General features: G+C 41.3%; 1 protein-coding gene across 4 annotated transcripts in view; it reads left to right on the top strand.

Moving 5' to 3' along the window:
- The first annotated feature begins 658 nt into the window (after positions 1 to 658).
- Positions 659 to 14,559, top strand: part of LOC137421541 (nuclear factor 1 A-type) — a 209,177-nt gene continuing 195,276 nt past the window's right edge. For 3 of the 4 annotated variants that reach the window (XM_068107729.2, XM_068107721.2, XM_068107705.2), the window contains exon 1: positions 659 to 1,075. In XM_068107729.2, coding sequence (XP_067963830.2) covers positions 1,040 to 1,075 — 36 coding nt within the window. In that variant the 5' untranslated portion in view covers positions 659 to 1,039. The remainder of the gene's footprint in view (positions 1,076 to 14,559) is intronic. The other variant, XM_068107714.2, reaches the window with a different exon arrangement.

Here is a 14,559-nt window from a genome sequence, read left to right as displayed (position 1 = left end):
CCTTCTTTTCTTTCTTCCCTTCTGTTTGTAAAATTTGTTTCATTATACCTTTCATAGCTCTCCTATTCTCTCTCCCCTCTCCCCAGACACACTTCCTGTTTTCGTTCCTTGCTGTCCCCGCCCCTCCTTGACTGGACTTGGCAATGATAGGCACTGTGGGAGGACTTTGGTGTTCAGCTGGGAGGAGAGTGGGGAGCTGAAGGGGGGCAGGGATGGGGAGGTGGCTTGGCACAGTTCAACGCCTGGCACGAGTTCCGTGTTTTCTTGGCAGACTAAACGGCCTCACTCTGCCGCACCCCCTCACACTCCCTCTTTCCCCTCTGTCCCTCTCTCTTTCATACACACCAGTTTCTCTCTTCTCTCTCTCACTCTCTTTTCTGCAAATATCTCTGAACCTTTTACTAGAAATCTCTTTCACTTTCTCTTTTGATATACCTCTCTCTCCCTCTCCCTCACTCTCCATATTCCCCTCTCTCTATCTTTCTCTGTCTCTCCCTCCCCTTGGCACCCTGTCTCCCTCGCCTTTGCACCCTGTATCCCTCGTCCTTTTTACCCTCTATCCCCGCCCTCATCAGGAACCCAAAGACCTGGCATCCAGTTTGGCACAGAGATTCGGAAGCAAAGAAGAGTGGTTGGGAGAGAGTGGGGAGGGGGGTAGGGGGGAGAGGCGGGGGTTGAGGGGACGTGGCTGGAAAGAGAAGAGAGAAAAAGGCAGTCCGTCAGTCTGCAGGGTGAAGGATAAACTGGTGCTCTAATTTTTTTATCCTTTATTTTATTCTTTTGCACCCACTCTTCTGCTCTAAGGAAGGGGGCGGGAGGGACAGGGCTCAGATTGGTTGAAGAACGGGGCGATGGAGGGGCGGTGGAAGGTTGGGGTAGTGAGCTGGGGATGTCAAAGCTCCTGGTGACGACCACTGCTGGTAGAGATCGGAAGAGGAAAGAACATCTTCAAGCTGGCGGTGGTGTCAATTCGTGATCACCGCTAGGCCAAGGCTTGCAGGGCAAGACGGAAGACCGGCCACTTCAGTTTTCTACACTGATGTCGGTCATGTTTGGGCCACCTGGAGTGTTTGGGGTAAGTTTGCCTGGAAGGGTAAAGGATTGCAGTGCAGTCTGCGTGGCATAGTCTTGAGCGAGGGCCAATGGATGGCGGTTAGGCCTGCCTGTCAGGCCTTGCCAGACTGTTTTTTTATTTTTTCTGCCTCCCCCAAACCACTTGGCACATGCACTGGACTTGATATTTTGTTGACGCCAATTTTGGCAAAGCTTGCAAATTCAAAGTTTTTGTTTGGAATCTTTTGCTTCGCTCTTGCAAACTCAATTTTGTGTTCGGCCTTGTTTGTTCCTGTTAAACTGTCTTTATGTGCTCTTTGGATAGTTGGACACAATTCTGGATTTAGGAGTATCGTGTTGAAACTAGTGATATAAATATATTTGTCTCATTGCCAATGTCTTGCCCTCAAGTCCTACCTGTTCAGCCATTCAAGTTGTAATCTTGCTGCAGGTGCATGTCAGTAAATTTGAACTTCCGCCAAATTTCAAAAAACCACAACAACAAATGTTAATTGCTAATGTAGCAAAAATAATCAATTGAATGTTGCTGGAACATAAATTAATTTGTAAAAAGAGAGATTATAATTGTATTATTTCTGGTTATGGTGGTAGTGACAGGTGATAGTATAACCGCCAGCAAGAGGTAACATTAAAACAAAATAATATATGTTGTGCAAAGCAATTTGAGAGGGTAAAGTGAAAGTAATCCAGGTAGCACATTTGGCCGATGTGAGACAAGTGAAAGATAAGGTGCCGAGCTGGAACAAAAATGGGTGCGTGGCATGAACAGTAACGTAAAGTGAAGAAAAAGGGATGCGGTTTTTGGCAGAGTGATTCCAGGTAAATTGATTAAGCTGTTGGCCTCAGCCTGGGATGGGCGTCAATGTGTGCCAACACGCAGCAACTAGCTGAGAATCCTGAGTCAGCTTTTCCCCCGAGGCCACAAACACCCAGCCAGGGCCTGAGATGGCCTGTTATATTGCAACAGTGGACGACTGGCCGAAAGGTGACCAGCCAAGATGGCGGATGCATGTTTCGATATAAATATACGTTATACACCTTTAAGGCTTTTGCAAGAGTTAATAAAGCAATCATATGTATGTATGTATACAATATGTATGTATAATAATCATATGTATGTATGTATGTATACAATATGTATGTATAATAATCATATGTATGTATGTCTACAATATGTATGTATAATAATCGTATGTATGTATGTATTCAATATGTATGTATAATAATCATATGTATGTATGTATACAATATGTATGTATAATAATCATATGTATGTATGTATACAATATGTATGTATAATAATCGTATGTATGTATGTATTCAATATGTATGTATAATAATCGTATGTATGTATGTATGTATGTATACAATATGTATGTATAATAATCATATGTATGTATGTATACAATATGTATGTATAATAATCATATGTATGTATGTATACAATATGCATGTATAATAATCATATGTATGTATGTATACAATATGCATGTATAATAATCATATGTATGTATGTATACAATATGTATGTATAATAATCATATGTATGTATGTATACAATATGTATGTATAATAATCATATGTATGTATACAATATGTATGTATAATAATCATATGTATGTATGTATGTATGTATGTATACAATATGTATGTATAATAATCATATGTATGTATGTATGTATGTATACAATATGTATGTATAATAATCATATGTATGTATGTATGTATACAATATGTATGTATAATAATCATATGTATGTATCTATGTATGTATGTATGTATACAATATGTATGTATAATAATCATATGTATGTATGTATGTATGTATACAATATGTATGTATAATAATCATATGTATGTATGTATGTATGTATGTATGTATACAATATGTATGTATAATAATCATATGTATGTATGTATAATCATATGTATGTATGTAGCCTTATCCAACATGTAATATATAATCATATGTAATATATAATATGTTATATATAATCATATATAATGATAGTCATATATAATGATTTAAGGCTTTTACAAGAGTTAATAAAGCAATCATATGTATGTATGTGTGTGTATATATATATATATATATAAAATGAGTTCCCGAGCTATTACATCCCATTTTCTGCCAAATTTTCCCAAAAATCAGTTTTTACATCCCAAGCAAATATTGTCTCTGTCGTATAATTATCCTTTGTTACATTCACCGTATTTCCTTTTTTTCTATCCCCATACATTTGCATCCCATAAGCACGTGTCACAGTTGATGTTCATTGTCGAAATTATGAGTGTTCCTTGTGAATTTGGAATTTGGCTAATTGCTCGACATTCCCATCTGAGAGCAGAGCTAATGTTCTATGATCTCCGCATTCAAATTCCGAATAGTGTGTTGATTTGATCATCGTCTTCGGACTTCCTGGTGATTCACTTCCAAAGCCTTATCCAACATGTAATGTATGAGCAAGCTCGAGCATGAGCCCTTGACATTGAAAGTAAACAGATAAAAAAAATAAATTTAAATTTACTTTGACAACATCACGCAATGATTTGAAGCACTATGAGAAACGTTTGGATGAAGTTTTGCAGCCAAAATGTTTTTGGCACTTTTCGCTGGAATGTACATGTTTGAAATGGAGGATTTGACCAGATGCGAGACAACCATTCTTTGTTTTCATATCGGTTGCTTCCTCATAATGAAGGATGACAATGAATGCATCTTTAAAAGGAACAGCATTATTTTCCATCCTCTTCTTTTTCTGCCCTTCTTGTTTGTCTACTTGTGATTTATCAAAAAAAATTGTGCACTTCCAAATCTTGAGTGCTCTATTTTGGCAAAAGCACAGATCTGCATAACATTCTCCCTTCTTGAATTGAAACAGTGGAACAATATTTCAGGGGCCAAAATTCCTGACAACCGTCCTCGATGTTTTCACTCGATAGTTTGTCTGCAGACAACATTGAGTGCATTGAACTTATCAATGCGGGACACAGAATGGTAGATTGTGCTGGGATGTTATGCACCTCGAGGTAATCCGCACACTCCCCCCCATAAGCTGGATTCTAGCCTGGATTCGAATCTTGGCCCAGCTATATTGTAAGTTTTGCCTGTGGGCGATGCATCAATGCGTGTGCACCATCCCTGAGATAGTTCTGTCCGCCAACACTCTTCGGTGGAAGTTAGGTACCCCACGGTGTCCTTTGTGAAGAGTCCGCAAGTCTTCGATGGCACCCTGAACAAATTACGAATTTCTGTCACCCTCAGTCAAACGTCAGGCCTGGCCAGCTGGTCCAAGGAAGACTCGAGCCAAAAACGTTCCCCAGCTGAGCCCACAGCAAGAAGGAATGATTTGGCCCGTAAAAGTAGTAATGGTAGTCGAGTCGTAGCAGCTTGTATATTGCGAAGAAGCTTGCTACTGAATGTACCTGGAATCAGCAATACTTTTCCACTGTGGAATCGATTATTGCTTGTACAGTACAAGACTGTGTAAAATTAAAGGATCACAGCAATCTTGATCTTGCAAGTTGTGCATTTGGAAAATCCTAAATGCTGGAGAGATTTTTCCTAATCTTTAAGTCTACTTGTGGCCCAGGCAAGTCAAAAATCTTCCTTTTCTTCTTTTCAACTACAGACATCAATGAATATTTAGGCAGTTGTTTTTTAACCTAAATCTCAATGCACTTGTTACTCCCGCCAGGGAGTAATGCATTCGATCGTGTCCGTCCGTGTGTTCGTGAACAAGATATCTGGAAAAGTTCTGAACGGATTTGGATGAAAGTTTGTGGGATGATTGCCCTTAGGATAAGGAAGAATTGATTCGTTTTTGGTGAAGCTCAGGATATTATTCCGGATCCAGGAATTTTTAAAAGGATTTTTTACCGTTGGAAGATAGGGCTCATTTTTTTTAACATTATCTTCTATATATTCTATATTTAACATTGTGATATGAAAATAGTTTTCATATTCGTTGTAAATGTAGTTTAAACTCGTGGTTATGCATTAGAGCGGTGTATCTTTTAGCAGCGTCGTCTTCAAGGTTCTTTTTTTTTTTCTAATAAAGACACATTCTGTCATTTTAAAACCACCAAAGTGTGTATTAGGTTTCCCCGTTTCATAAAATGTATCGTTTGATACGTATAATGCTTTAAAACTTTTTTTTTTTTTTTTTTTTTTTTTTACCTCAGAAGAGATATCAACATTTACCTCAGCGAATGTCAATCGCGGTGTCGGTATTTGATGAACTTATAAAGACTTCGGTGACTTATAAGTGTGACAAGCATGTGCACGGGATTCTTCCCAGGAGAATGAGTGGGGTCGCATTAGCTTGTACGACTTAAAATGAGCGAGTTTTGTTTTGACGTTTGGGCCAGTTTTACATGTTGTATCCCTAAGGAATGAAACGAACGTTTTTCCTGGCTTACAATTTTATTTGAAGTCACACACGCCTCAACATACACTCACTTATATAGAATTGAAAGTTGAATCCGAAAATGTAAATGAAATTGCCTTGTTTTTTTTAAACATTATCTTCTATATATTCTAAATATATATCTGTGCAGTGTCTGTCTTGTGTTGTCTTGTCTTGTGTTGTCACTGAACTACTCCCTCAAACTTTTGTGAAATCGTACTATTCCAACTTGACCCATGGCGGGAGTACGCGCTCTACTGAGTGGCATTCTAGTATTATTTATGACTCCATGTGTTCCTCTTACTCAATCTACATCCTTATCTTTTCATATCCTTCAAGTCATTTGCACGAATTGCAAGTAGAGTGGTGTTATTTTCTATTGGATGAGCCTTTCCAGCTTTCACTCCTCTATGCTGCGCAAACCAAATTTCTGAGCATTACTCATGTATGTCAGGTGACCAAGGTAAACAATCCTGCCATATTTCCCACAAATAGTTTTGCAAACTTCCAGGCCTCTGCCACCTCTCCCTTGGACTTTCGTTCACTGCCCTTTGAATCTCGCAACGCATCCCTTCCTGACCTCACAATGGCACATTCTATCTCGTAACCCACTTATTGTGAACCTCTAAAAATCCAACATTTCTGCTCTCGTCCTATATACAGGGTGTTTCAAAATGAGTGACACAACTTTAAACGTTTATTTACAAAGAAACAGAAACCTCAGGAATGTGAACCAAACATTTCTTGAAAGCTTATGACGTGGTATTTTCTATCACCGATTGCTATTGCAGTAAGTTGGTGCGAGAGTTGGTGAGAGCCCAAGGTCTGAAATTGGCATTTACGTAAAATTCTTGTAATTGACATGCTCTATGTGATCTGCTCAGGTGGTTCTGCCCCCCAGAAAATGTTGATGTGGTTGTTGATGGAACCGTTCAAGTGTAAATGGGCTTCATCGCTGAACCACATCAGGTTGATCCAGTTTGGGTACCGCTCCATCCTGTCACCGAGCCAATTGCACATATCAAGTCTCCTTCTCATGTCATCTTGACTCAATTTATGCCTTATAGAGATGATGTATGGGAAAAGCTTCAGTTCCTTAGTGAGGATACGCCAGACTGATGTTGGTTTGATGCCAAACTCCTGGGAGTGCCGGTGGTGGGACTTCTTGGGACTGTCCACTGCAGAATCCCGCATGGCGTCGATGTTGGCTTGGCTCCTGGTTACTGTCGCTGACCGGCCAATGTTGCCCTTGCTCTGATTGTGCACTGTACCCTTGTGCTCAAAATGTTTCACAATACGTTGAATGGCACAATTTGTGGGTACATCACGTGATCTGAGGTCGTGTTCCCAGCAGAACCCATGGTGGGTGTCCGCATATGATTTAGTCTCGTACCACAGAGCCACCACTTTTATCTTCTGCTCCACTGTCAATGGCATGGTTGAGCTACGGAGCTAGAAATCCTAGGGAACAAATACCACGATAACACCACCAAACCCTGAAAAGGAAAACCGCATAGGTCAAAAAACAAAGAAATGGCAGGAAGTCAAAGTTGTATCAATCTTTTTGAATAATCCTAATCCTAATATTCCTAATCCTTGAATCAATCCTAATATTCTCTGTGCATGCATCACCTTATCCACTTTCACTCACCCCATCTCACTCTCAGAATGGTAACATTACACCATCTGTTTAGCTATAAAGTTTAGCTTTAGAAATAATTCCAAATCGATCCAAAAATAAGTTTTCAAAATTTCCCTTAACCTGCATTTATAAATTTAAAAAACCGTTTCATCATCCCTTGTATGCGTAGCCTTTTAAAGTTATTTCTCTGCTAGGGAAACTGCATAAATAACTGCTGCTTGTATTTCCTGCAAAAAGTTGGATTTCACCTTCACGAACTAACGGTGTAGATTTGTACGTTCTTACCAGGCCTTGTCATAGGCCTACTATGCATCAGCCTGATTGCAGGAAATTATTCGTCATTTCGGCTGCGAAAGTCGGTTCTACATTGAGCGGATGAAGCAAAAGTTTGGACAAACACTTGCAGTGGCTGTTGGCCTTTTGTGGCGAAGAAAAGTAAATCTGATCTGATCTACTATTCGGGGCACACACCATCCCACAGCCTCATGGGGCTTCCTTGGTGTTTATAGAACTGGAAATGTCAGAATGACATAAGGTGAGGCATTTTACACTGAAAACCATACAAAATAATTAAATATTTAAATATCCAACCGCTAAGTTGTCCTGTTGACATAAAAAATATGAGGAATCAATTGTTGTGGAGTTTGATCCCAAGTGGCATTAAAAGCAGCATCTTGCATGTTTGAAGGAAATATTTTCAGACAATTAGACTTGTGAGCAGGCAAACAACCTGGAGACTGGAAAAGTCAAAATGCCATCTTGGTTTTTGGGAATTTCAAGCTTGACGGAATATCCAGTGACTGCGTAGATGTGCTACTACCAATGGCACAGGTAGTTCTGACTTACCCCGCATCCGTTTATGATCGAGGAACAACTTAATTTCAATTGGATGTTGTATTTTGAACATGAATCTGAAAACGAACCTGTAGTTTAGCAGTACTTTGGCTCTGAATTTGTCCCGCTCCTGCATGCGCACAGAGGAGTGAGATCATTATTTTACTCTGTCTGCCTGTCCAACAGTCAAACAGGATTGGAAATCATTCCAAACAGGAAACTTACTGTTTTTAAGGATGTCATAAAGGACACAAACACCAAGGACAAATAACTAATTTAACGTGTTAAATAAGGCGGTGTAAAAGACGCTGCATCAACGGTGGTAAACTTCTGGATTTGTTTTTCTCCGACATTTGAAACCTTTATTTTATTTCAATTTAATTATACATTTAAACACCGTAGAACATAAATCGCCTTTTTGACATTTTCAAAAACTTTTCATTTACCCGTACTTGTGCAAGTTAGTATGGCATTTAACGTCATCTCGACCAATCAAATTTGATGCTCACAGACCCCGCCCATGTCCTTTTTTTTTCGCTCAAGACTGCGTGGTAAAATGTTCCATGAACTTTCCAGTTTCTCTCCTGTTTTTCTTTCCTCTGCAGAAAAGCTTGAAGTACAAATTTTTCTTTGAGATGTAAATGAGACGAGGCAGGCGCACAGTTGCTCGAAGACATCATCACATTGTAAACGGCAAATAGTATTGGAAGATGAAACGATAGAAGACCAAAAGTAAAGTTAACATGTTTCAGAGACTGTTCAAGGTGAAAAAAACATGCAGCACACCTGGCCTCACGTTCTCTGTCGTTCCAAGTACTGAAATTCCTTGAAAAGTCAGAACTATTCCCAGCCTACAAGGTCTTTGTCTGCATCTCAGCGGAACACTGCTATCAACTATTGGCTGGCGCCCCAGCATCGCTGCCTCTCCTTGATTCGGTGGAATCTAAAGCCCTCGAAGTTATTGGCGCCTCCTGTAATGAGGCCGACGTAGAATGCTGGTACGGTCACATTGCGGACAGGTCTGTGGCCTCTCTTTTTTTAGCCGGCTCTCTTCTGGTCTCGCTTCCTCTGCCCTCTCATCCCTTCAACACCCCTCAGCTCAACCATTATGCAGGTGTTCTTCCCTTAACCTTCTTTTAGTTAAATTCCCAAAATACAGGCTCATCGGTCACCTCAACTGTTTTTTTTAAACTTCTTTTCTCAAATTTATGGAACTGCCTTCCAGGGACAGTTCAATCACCCTCTTCCCTTCAGGGATTCAAGCAGGTAGTACAACACCATCTCATGTTGTCCTCCATCCGTACTTGCGATATTTTATACCCCACTGTCTCCTCTCCCTCTCTCCATTTCCTATTTTCCTGTTTGTTTCGATTGTGGTCCCACTGCCCCACTGTCAGTAGGTTATCTTTTTACCCTCTGTAACCTCGCGCGTCCATGAGCCTAGCCCTTGTAAAGTAAAAACACAAAACCTGGTTCATTGGTTGCGTCTCGTCGAGCACAATTTCAATGTGGATTGCTCGTTACATTCTTGCTGTGCTACATCATGCTGGCTGCCCTGTCCCAAAACTAACATCCGTTGGTGTCACTGGATGAAGTCGCTCAGAAACTTCAGCAATGGGATATTTTATTACCCTCTCCTTCCAATAACGAGTACTGTACATAAGAGTCCCAGTTTTCTTGGAGTTCTGATTTTCTGTGCTCCTTGGTTAAAAAACGAACATCCAGGTTGCCCGGTAACTTCCAAAACAACTCCCAGTTTCACAAGAATCCCGATTTTGTTTCTACATAGACAGACAGAAATGTCGACGAAGAAGAAAGCAAAGTATAAAGTTGCAACCACAACCCATCTTAGCACCAAGAGTGGCCAAGCATTACTGAGTTAACATTTTGCAGGCCATGCGACAAAGAGCTCCCAATCATTTGTGGAGTGAATGACTTGGCAAATCGTTTTGAGACGCCAAGAAACCGGAAGTTATATAAGAATGGAAAGGTGAAGGAACTTGAGCCCTGCCTTCTGCTGCGGGTGACCATCTAACGCAGTTTGTGAACAAAAGAGAATGATCATTGTTTGAGGTTTAACGCATTCTTTTTGGGAGATCTCCATCGTTTCATCCACTTTCAATAATTAGAGCCTCTGCAATTGTGCTCTCTATGCCACAACCACTTTGACAATTTAATACATCACATAATATACGTACATCAATGTTCTCAGGAATACAAGACTAACAAAAAGAATCGATCTTGATTTAAAATTAATCCACTCATTCCTCATGAGAAAATAAAGTTTATTGCAATTCTTCGAGCGTTATTTGCTCGTACTCTAACTTTTTTTTTTTTTTTTTGTATACAGAATCGAGGCTCGTGTAAGAGCTAACACATTGAACATGAAAACATGCACAGACACATAAAACATGCAATGAAGGGAGCGGGAGACAAGATGGGGAGAGAGATGGAAGCGCAACAACAGTGGAGAACAGGGACGTTGGTAGATCTGTGGAAGGGAGAGGGCTGGGGAGGAGGGAGGCATACACGTTATAAAACAAATAAACACTACTAGGAATTTCAGGAAATAAGTTGGGGATTCAAAGAGGTGGATTTGGGGTGTTTTAATTGGGGTAGAAAAGATCAAGGTTTTGGATGGGGAAAGATAAGAGATCGTGTTGAACAGCTGTTTTAAAGACCTGGAGGGAGGAGTGGGATTGAAGAAAGTGTGGGAGTTTGTTCCAGAGGTGGGAGAAAAGAAAAGAGGTGGGAGAAAAGAGGAATCAAAGATTGAAGGTGAGCAGAGAGTCTTGATTTTGGCAGTTTCAACAGAAGAAGGTTTCTGGAAGATCTTGTGGGTCCTGCAGGAATATTTATGGGACAGAGCACAGACAGAGCAGAGGGAACAAGGCTGGAGAGGAGTCAGTAGAAGACAGAAAGACCACCAACCTACCTGCGGTGAGAGAGAGAAAGGCCCTCAGTTTTGCCACAACACCGGTTTTGCCACATGGCTTCAGAATCTCCGCAATGTTTTTTTGCATATCTCAAACATGACTCAAGGTGGACTTTTTTGAGGAATGGCTTCCTTCTTGCCACCCTACTGTACAGGCCGGAGTTGTGGAGTGCTTGGGATAATGTTGTCACATGCACACAGTGACCAATCTTTGCCATAAAGGCCTGTAAATCTTTCAAAGTTGCCATTGGCCTCTTGGTGGCCTCTCTGATCAGTCTCCTCCTTGCTTGGTCATCCCGTTTGGAGGGACGGCCTGATCCTGGCAGGGTCTTGGTGGTACCATACGCCTTCCACTTCTTAATGATTGTCTTGACTATGAAATATTTTTATACCTATCCCCTGATCTGTCTTTCCACAACGTTATCCCAGAGATCTTTTGAAAGCTCCTTGGTGCTCATGGTTGAGTCTTTTCTGTGAAATGCACTACCCAGCAGAGAAAACCTGCAGGAACAGCTGATTTTATTCTGAATTAATCAGAATCACTACAATTTAACACAGGTGGAGGCCAATTAACTTGGTGTGATTTGGAAGGTGATTGGTTACACCTGAACTAATTTACAATTGCTATTATAAGGAAGGTGGACATTTATCCAATCAAGATATCTAGTTTTGTATTTTCAATAAATTAAAAGAAATTTGTAGAATTTGTTTTTCATTTGGAAGTTGTGGCTTACGATGTGTAAATAAAGGTGGAAAAAGTCTGATTTAATGCATTTTAATTTCAGGATATAAGGAAACAAAAGGTGAAAATTTGAAAAGGGGGTGTAGACTTTCTATAGATACTGTAAATTTTATTCGGACAATTGTATTCGAACTTGTTTCGGACATGCACAAAATCACCTTGATGGATATAACCTCGACATCTAGTGGCTTACAAAAGTATTCACCACCCCCCAAACGTTTTCACATTTTGATGCCAACTGAGCTTTCAAATCAAACTTAACCCTTTGATTACGGTGAAATCCATCAATGATAAGTGGAAGACGTATCATACCACTCCGGCTCGACCCAGATCAGGTCGCCCATCCAAAATGAGCAGCCGGGCAAGCAGGAAACTGGTTTGGGATGTCACTGTAAATCCAACAATGACTTTGAAAAATGTGCAATGCTGAGATGGGGATCAGTGTTCATCAATCAACAATATCCCATTCCTTCACAAAGCTGGCCTCTATGGGCAGGTGGCAAGAAATAAGCCATTACTGAAAAAGACGCATCTGAAAGATCATATGGAGTTTGCGAAAAAGCAACTTGATGATACTGCACGCATGTGGAGAAACGTTTTGTGGTCAGATGAGACAAATATTGAACTTTTTGGTCTAAATTCAAAGCGTTATGTCTGGCACAAGCTGAACACTGCACATCACCCAATCAACACCATCTCTACTGTCAAGCATGGTGGTGCATCATGTTATGGGGCTGCTTTTCATCAGCAGGGGCACTGGCAAGCTTGTCAGGATAGAAGGGACAATGGACGACGCAAAGTACAGGAGAATCCTTGATGAAAACCTGCGAGAGTCCGTCATGAATCTGAAACTGGGTAGGAATTTCACATTTCAGCAGGACAATGGCCCAAACCACAAAGATAAGCCACACTGGAGTGGCTGAAAAGGAAGAAACTAAATGTTCTTGAGTGGCCCAGTCAAAAGTCCTGACTTGAACCCAATTGAATATTTATGGCGAGACTTGAATATGACTTTGAAACCACTTTGACATGTTTCTTTGCTGATGGCTCTACTCTCTGTCGCTCCATTCCTCATCCCTCAGATCGGCAGTCTGCAGCCTCCTCACTCTCTGCAGACCTGGACAAAATCACAGACTGGGCAAACAAGTGGAACATGTCTTTCAATCTTGACAAATCTCACACTCTTACGATGTCTCTCCGAAAAGACCGACTGGACAACCCTCCCATCCACTTTCTGAATAATCCTCTCCAAGAAGTTCTGTCACTCAAGCTTTTCGGTCTCACTATCTGCCATGATCTCTCCTGGGAAAACCACATTTCAAATCTGACCTCCAAAGCCAGTCGCCGACTGGGCATCCTCCGTCGTGCGAAGTCCTTCCTTGGCAAACCTGAGCTCCTCACCACATACAAGGCTTTCATCCGCAGCTCAATGGAATACTGCTCTCCCCTCTGGGCTGGTGCTCCTGCCTCACACCTAGCTCGTCTTCACGCTGTTGAAACCAAAGCGTTCAGAATCATTGGAATCTCCCGCGATGAAGCTAACTCCAAGGGCCTTTCACTCACTCACCGCAGGCAGGTTGGTGGTCTTTCCGTCTTCTACCGACTCCTCTCCGGCCTTGCCCCCCCCCCCCCCCCCAGCTCTCTCTTGGCTCTGTCCCCCAAATATTCCTGAAGGTCGCACAAGATCTGCCTGCAACCCTCTTATGGTTAAACTGCCAAAATCAAGACTCTCTGCTCACCTTCACTCCTTCATTCCTCTTTTCTCCCGCCTCTGGAACAAACTCCCTCACTCTCTTCAATCCCACTCCACCCTCCAGGTCTTTAAAACAGCTGTTCACCACCATCTCTTATCTTCCCCCATCCAAAACCTTGATCTTTTCTACCCCTGCTAATTTCACCCCAAATCCACTTTTTTGAAATACCAACTTCTGTCCGGGAAGTCCTTGGTGTCATTGTGTTTTATACTTCTCCCACCCCCCCCCTCCCCTTCCCACGCCTCCTCCCCCCAAGCCCTCTCCCTCCCACACATCTCCCTGCTCTCAAATGTTGTGTTTGTGTGCTTCCCCTTCTCTCCCCATCTTGTCTTCCACTCCCTCTTTTTATATATTTTGTTTGTCTGGTTGATTTGTTTGTGAAATAAATGTTAGCTCTTTCACGAGCCTCGATTCAGTATACAAAAAAAAAAAAAATTATAGCGTGTCCATCGACGATCCCCATCAAACTTGGCAGAACTAGAGCAATTTTCATGTGAAGAATGGGCAAAGATTTCACCATCTCACTGTGCCAAAGCTGGTAGAGACCGATACAACCCACAGAGACTCATCACAGTCATTGCTGTAAAAGGTGCTTCCACCAAGTACTGACCTAAGGGGCTGAATACTTTTACAACCAGTTAATTTTGATTTGTACATGCTTTTTGCAGGTATCCCTGACATGTAACCTGCTTCAACTATAACAGTGTTTATTTTGATCTCTTCAGTTATGAATAAAAAGTTAATTTGAGAAAAAAAAATCTACATAATTCGTAATTTATCTACATGTGGCATTATTGGTAGGGGGGTGAATACTTTCGCAGGCCACTGTATAACTCTTTGGAGGGGGTATGCACTCAGCCGGCCAGGTATTGTACACAATCCTTTTGAATTGTCGATAAAGCTTCAATCAGACCTTGTCCTTCTGTGTTTCAGAGAACACGTGATTTCATGCACTTCATCCGATCAAAGTGACACTTTCAGCTGCCATGGTTCCCCTCTCCTGAGATATACAGCTCTACCTTCTTGATGACAAAGATCCGTGTCCACATCATTTCTCGAACCATTCTTGGCCCGTCTCGTATTCGGATCTTGTGCAATGATAAAGCCAGAAAATTGCAAAACGAAACCGCGGTGGAACTGCCCGGCATGAATGAAACAAGTGTTGTGGG

Source organism: Myxine glutinosa, chromosome 1 (assembly GCF_964187855.1).
Source record: "Myxine glutinosa chromosome 1, kmMyxGlut1.1, whole genome shotgun sequence".
NCBI lineage: Eukaryota > Metazoa > Chordata > Myxini > Myxiniformes > Myxinidae > Myxine > Myxine glutinosa.
The sequence above is the reverse complement of the archived record's forward strand: the minus strand, read 5'-3'. Positions and strand labels throughout refer to the sequence as shown.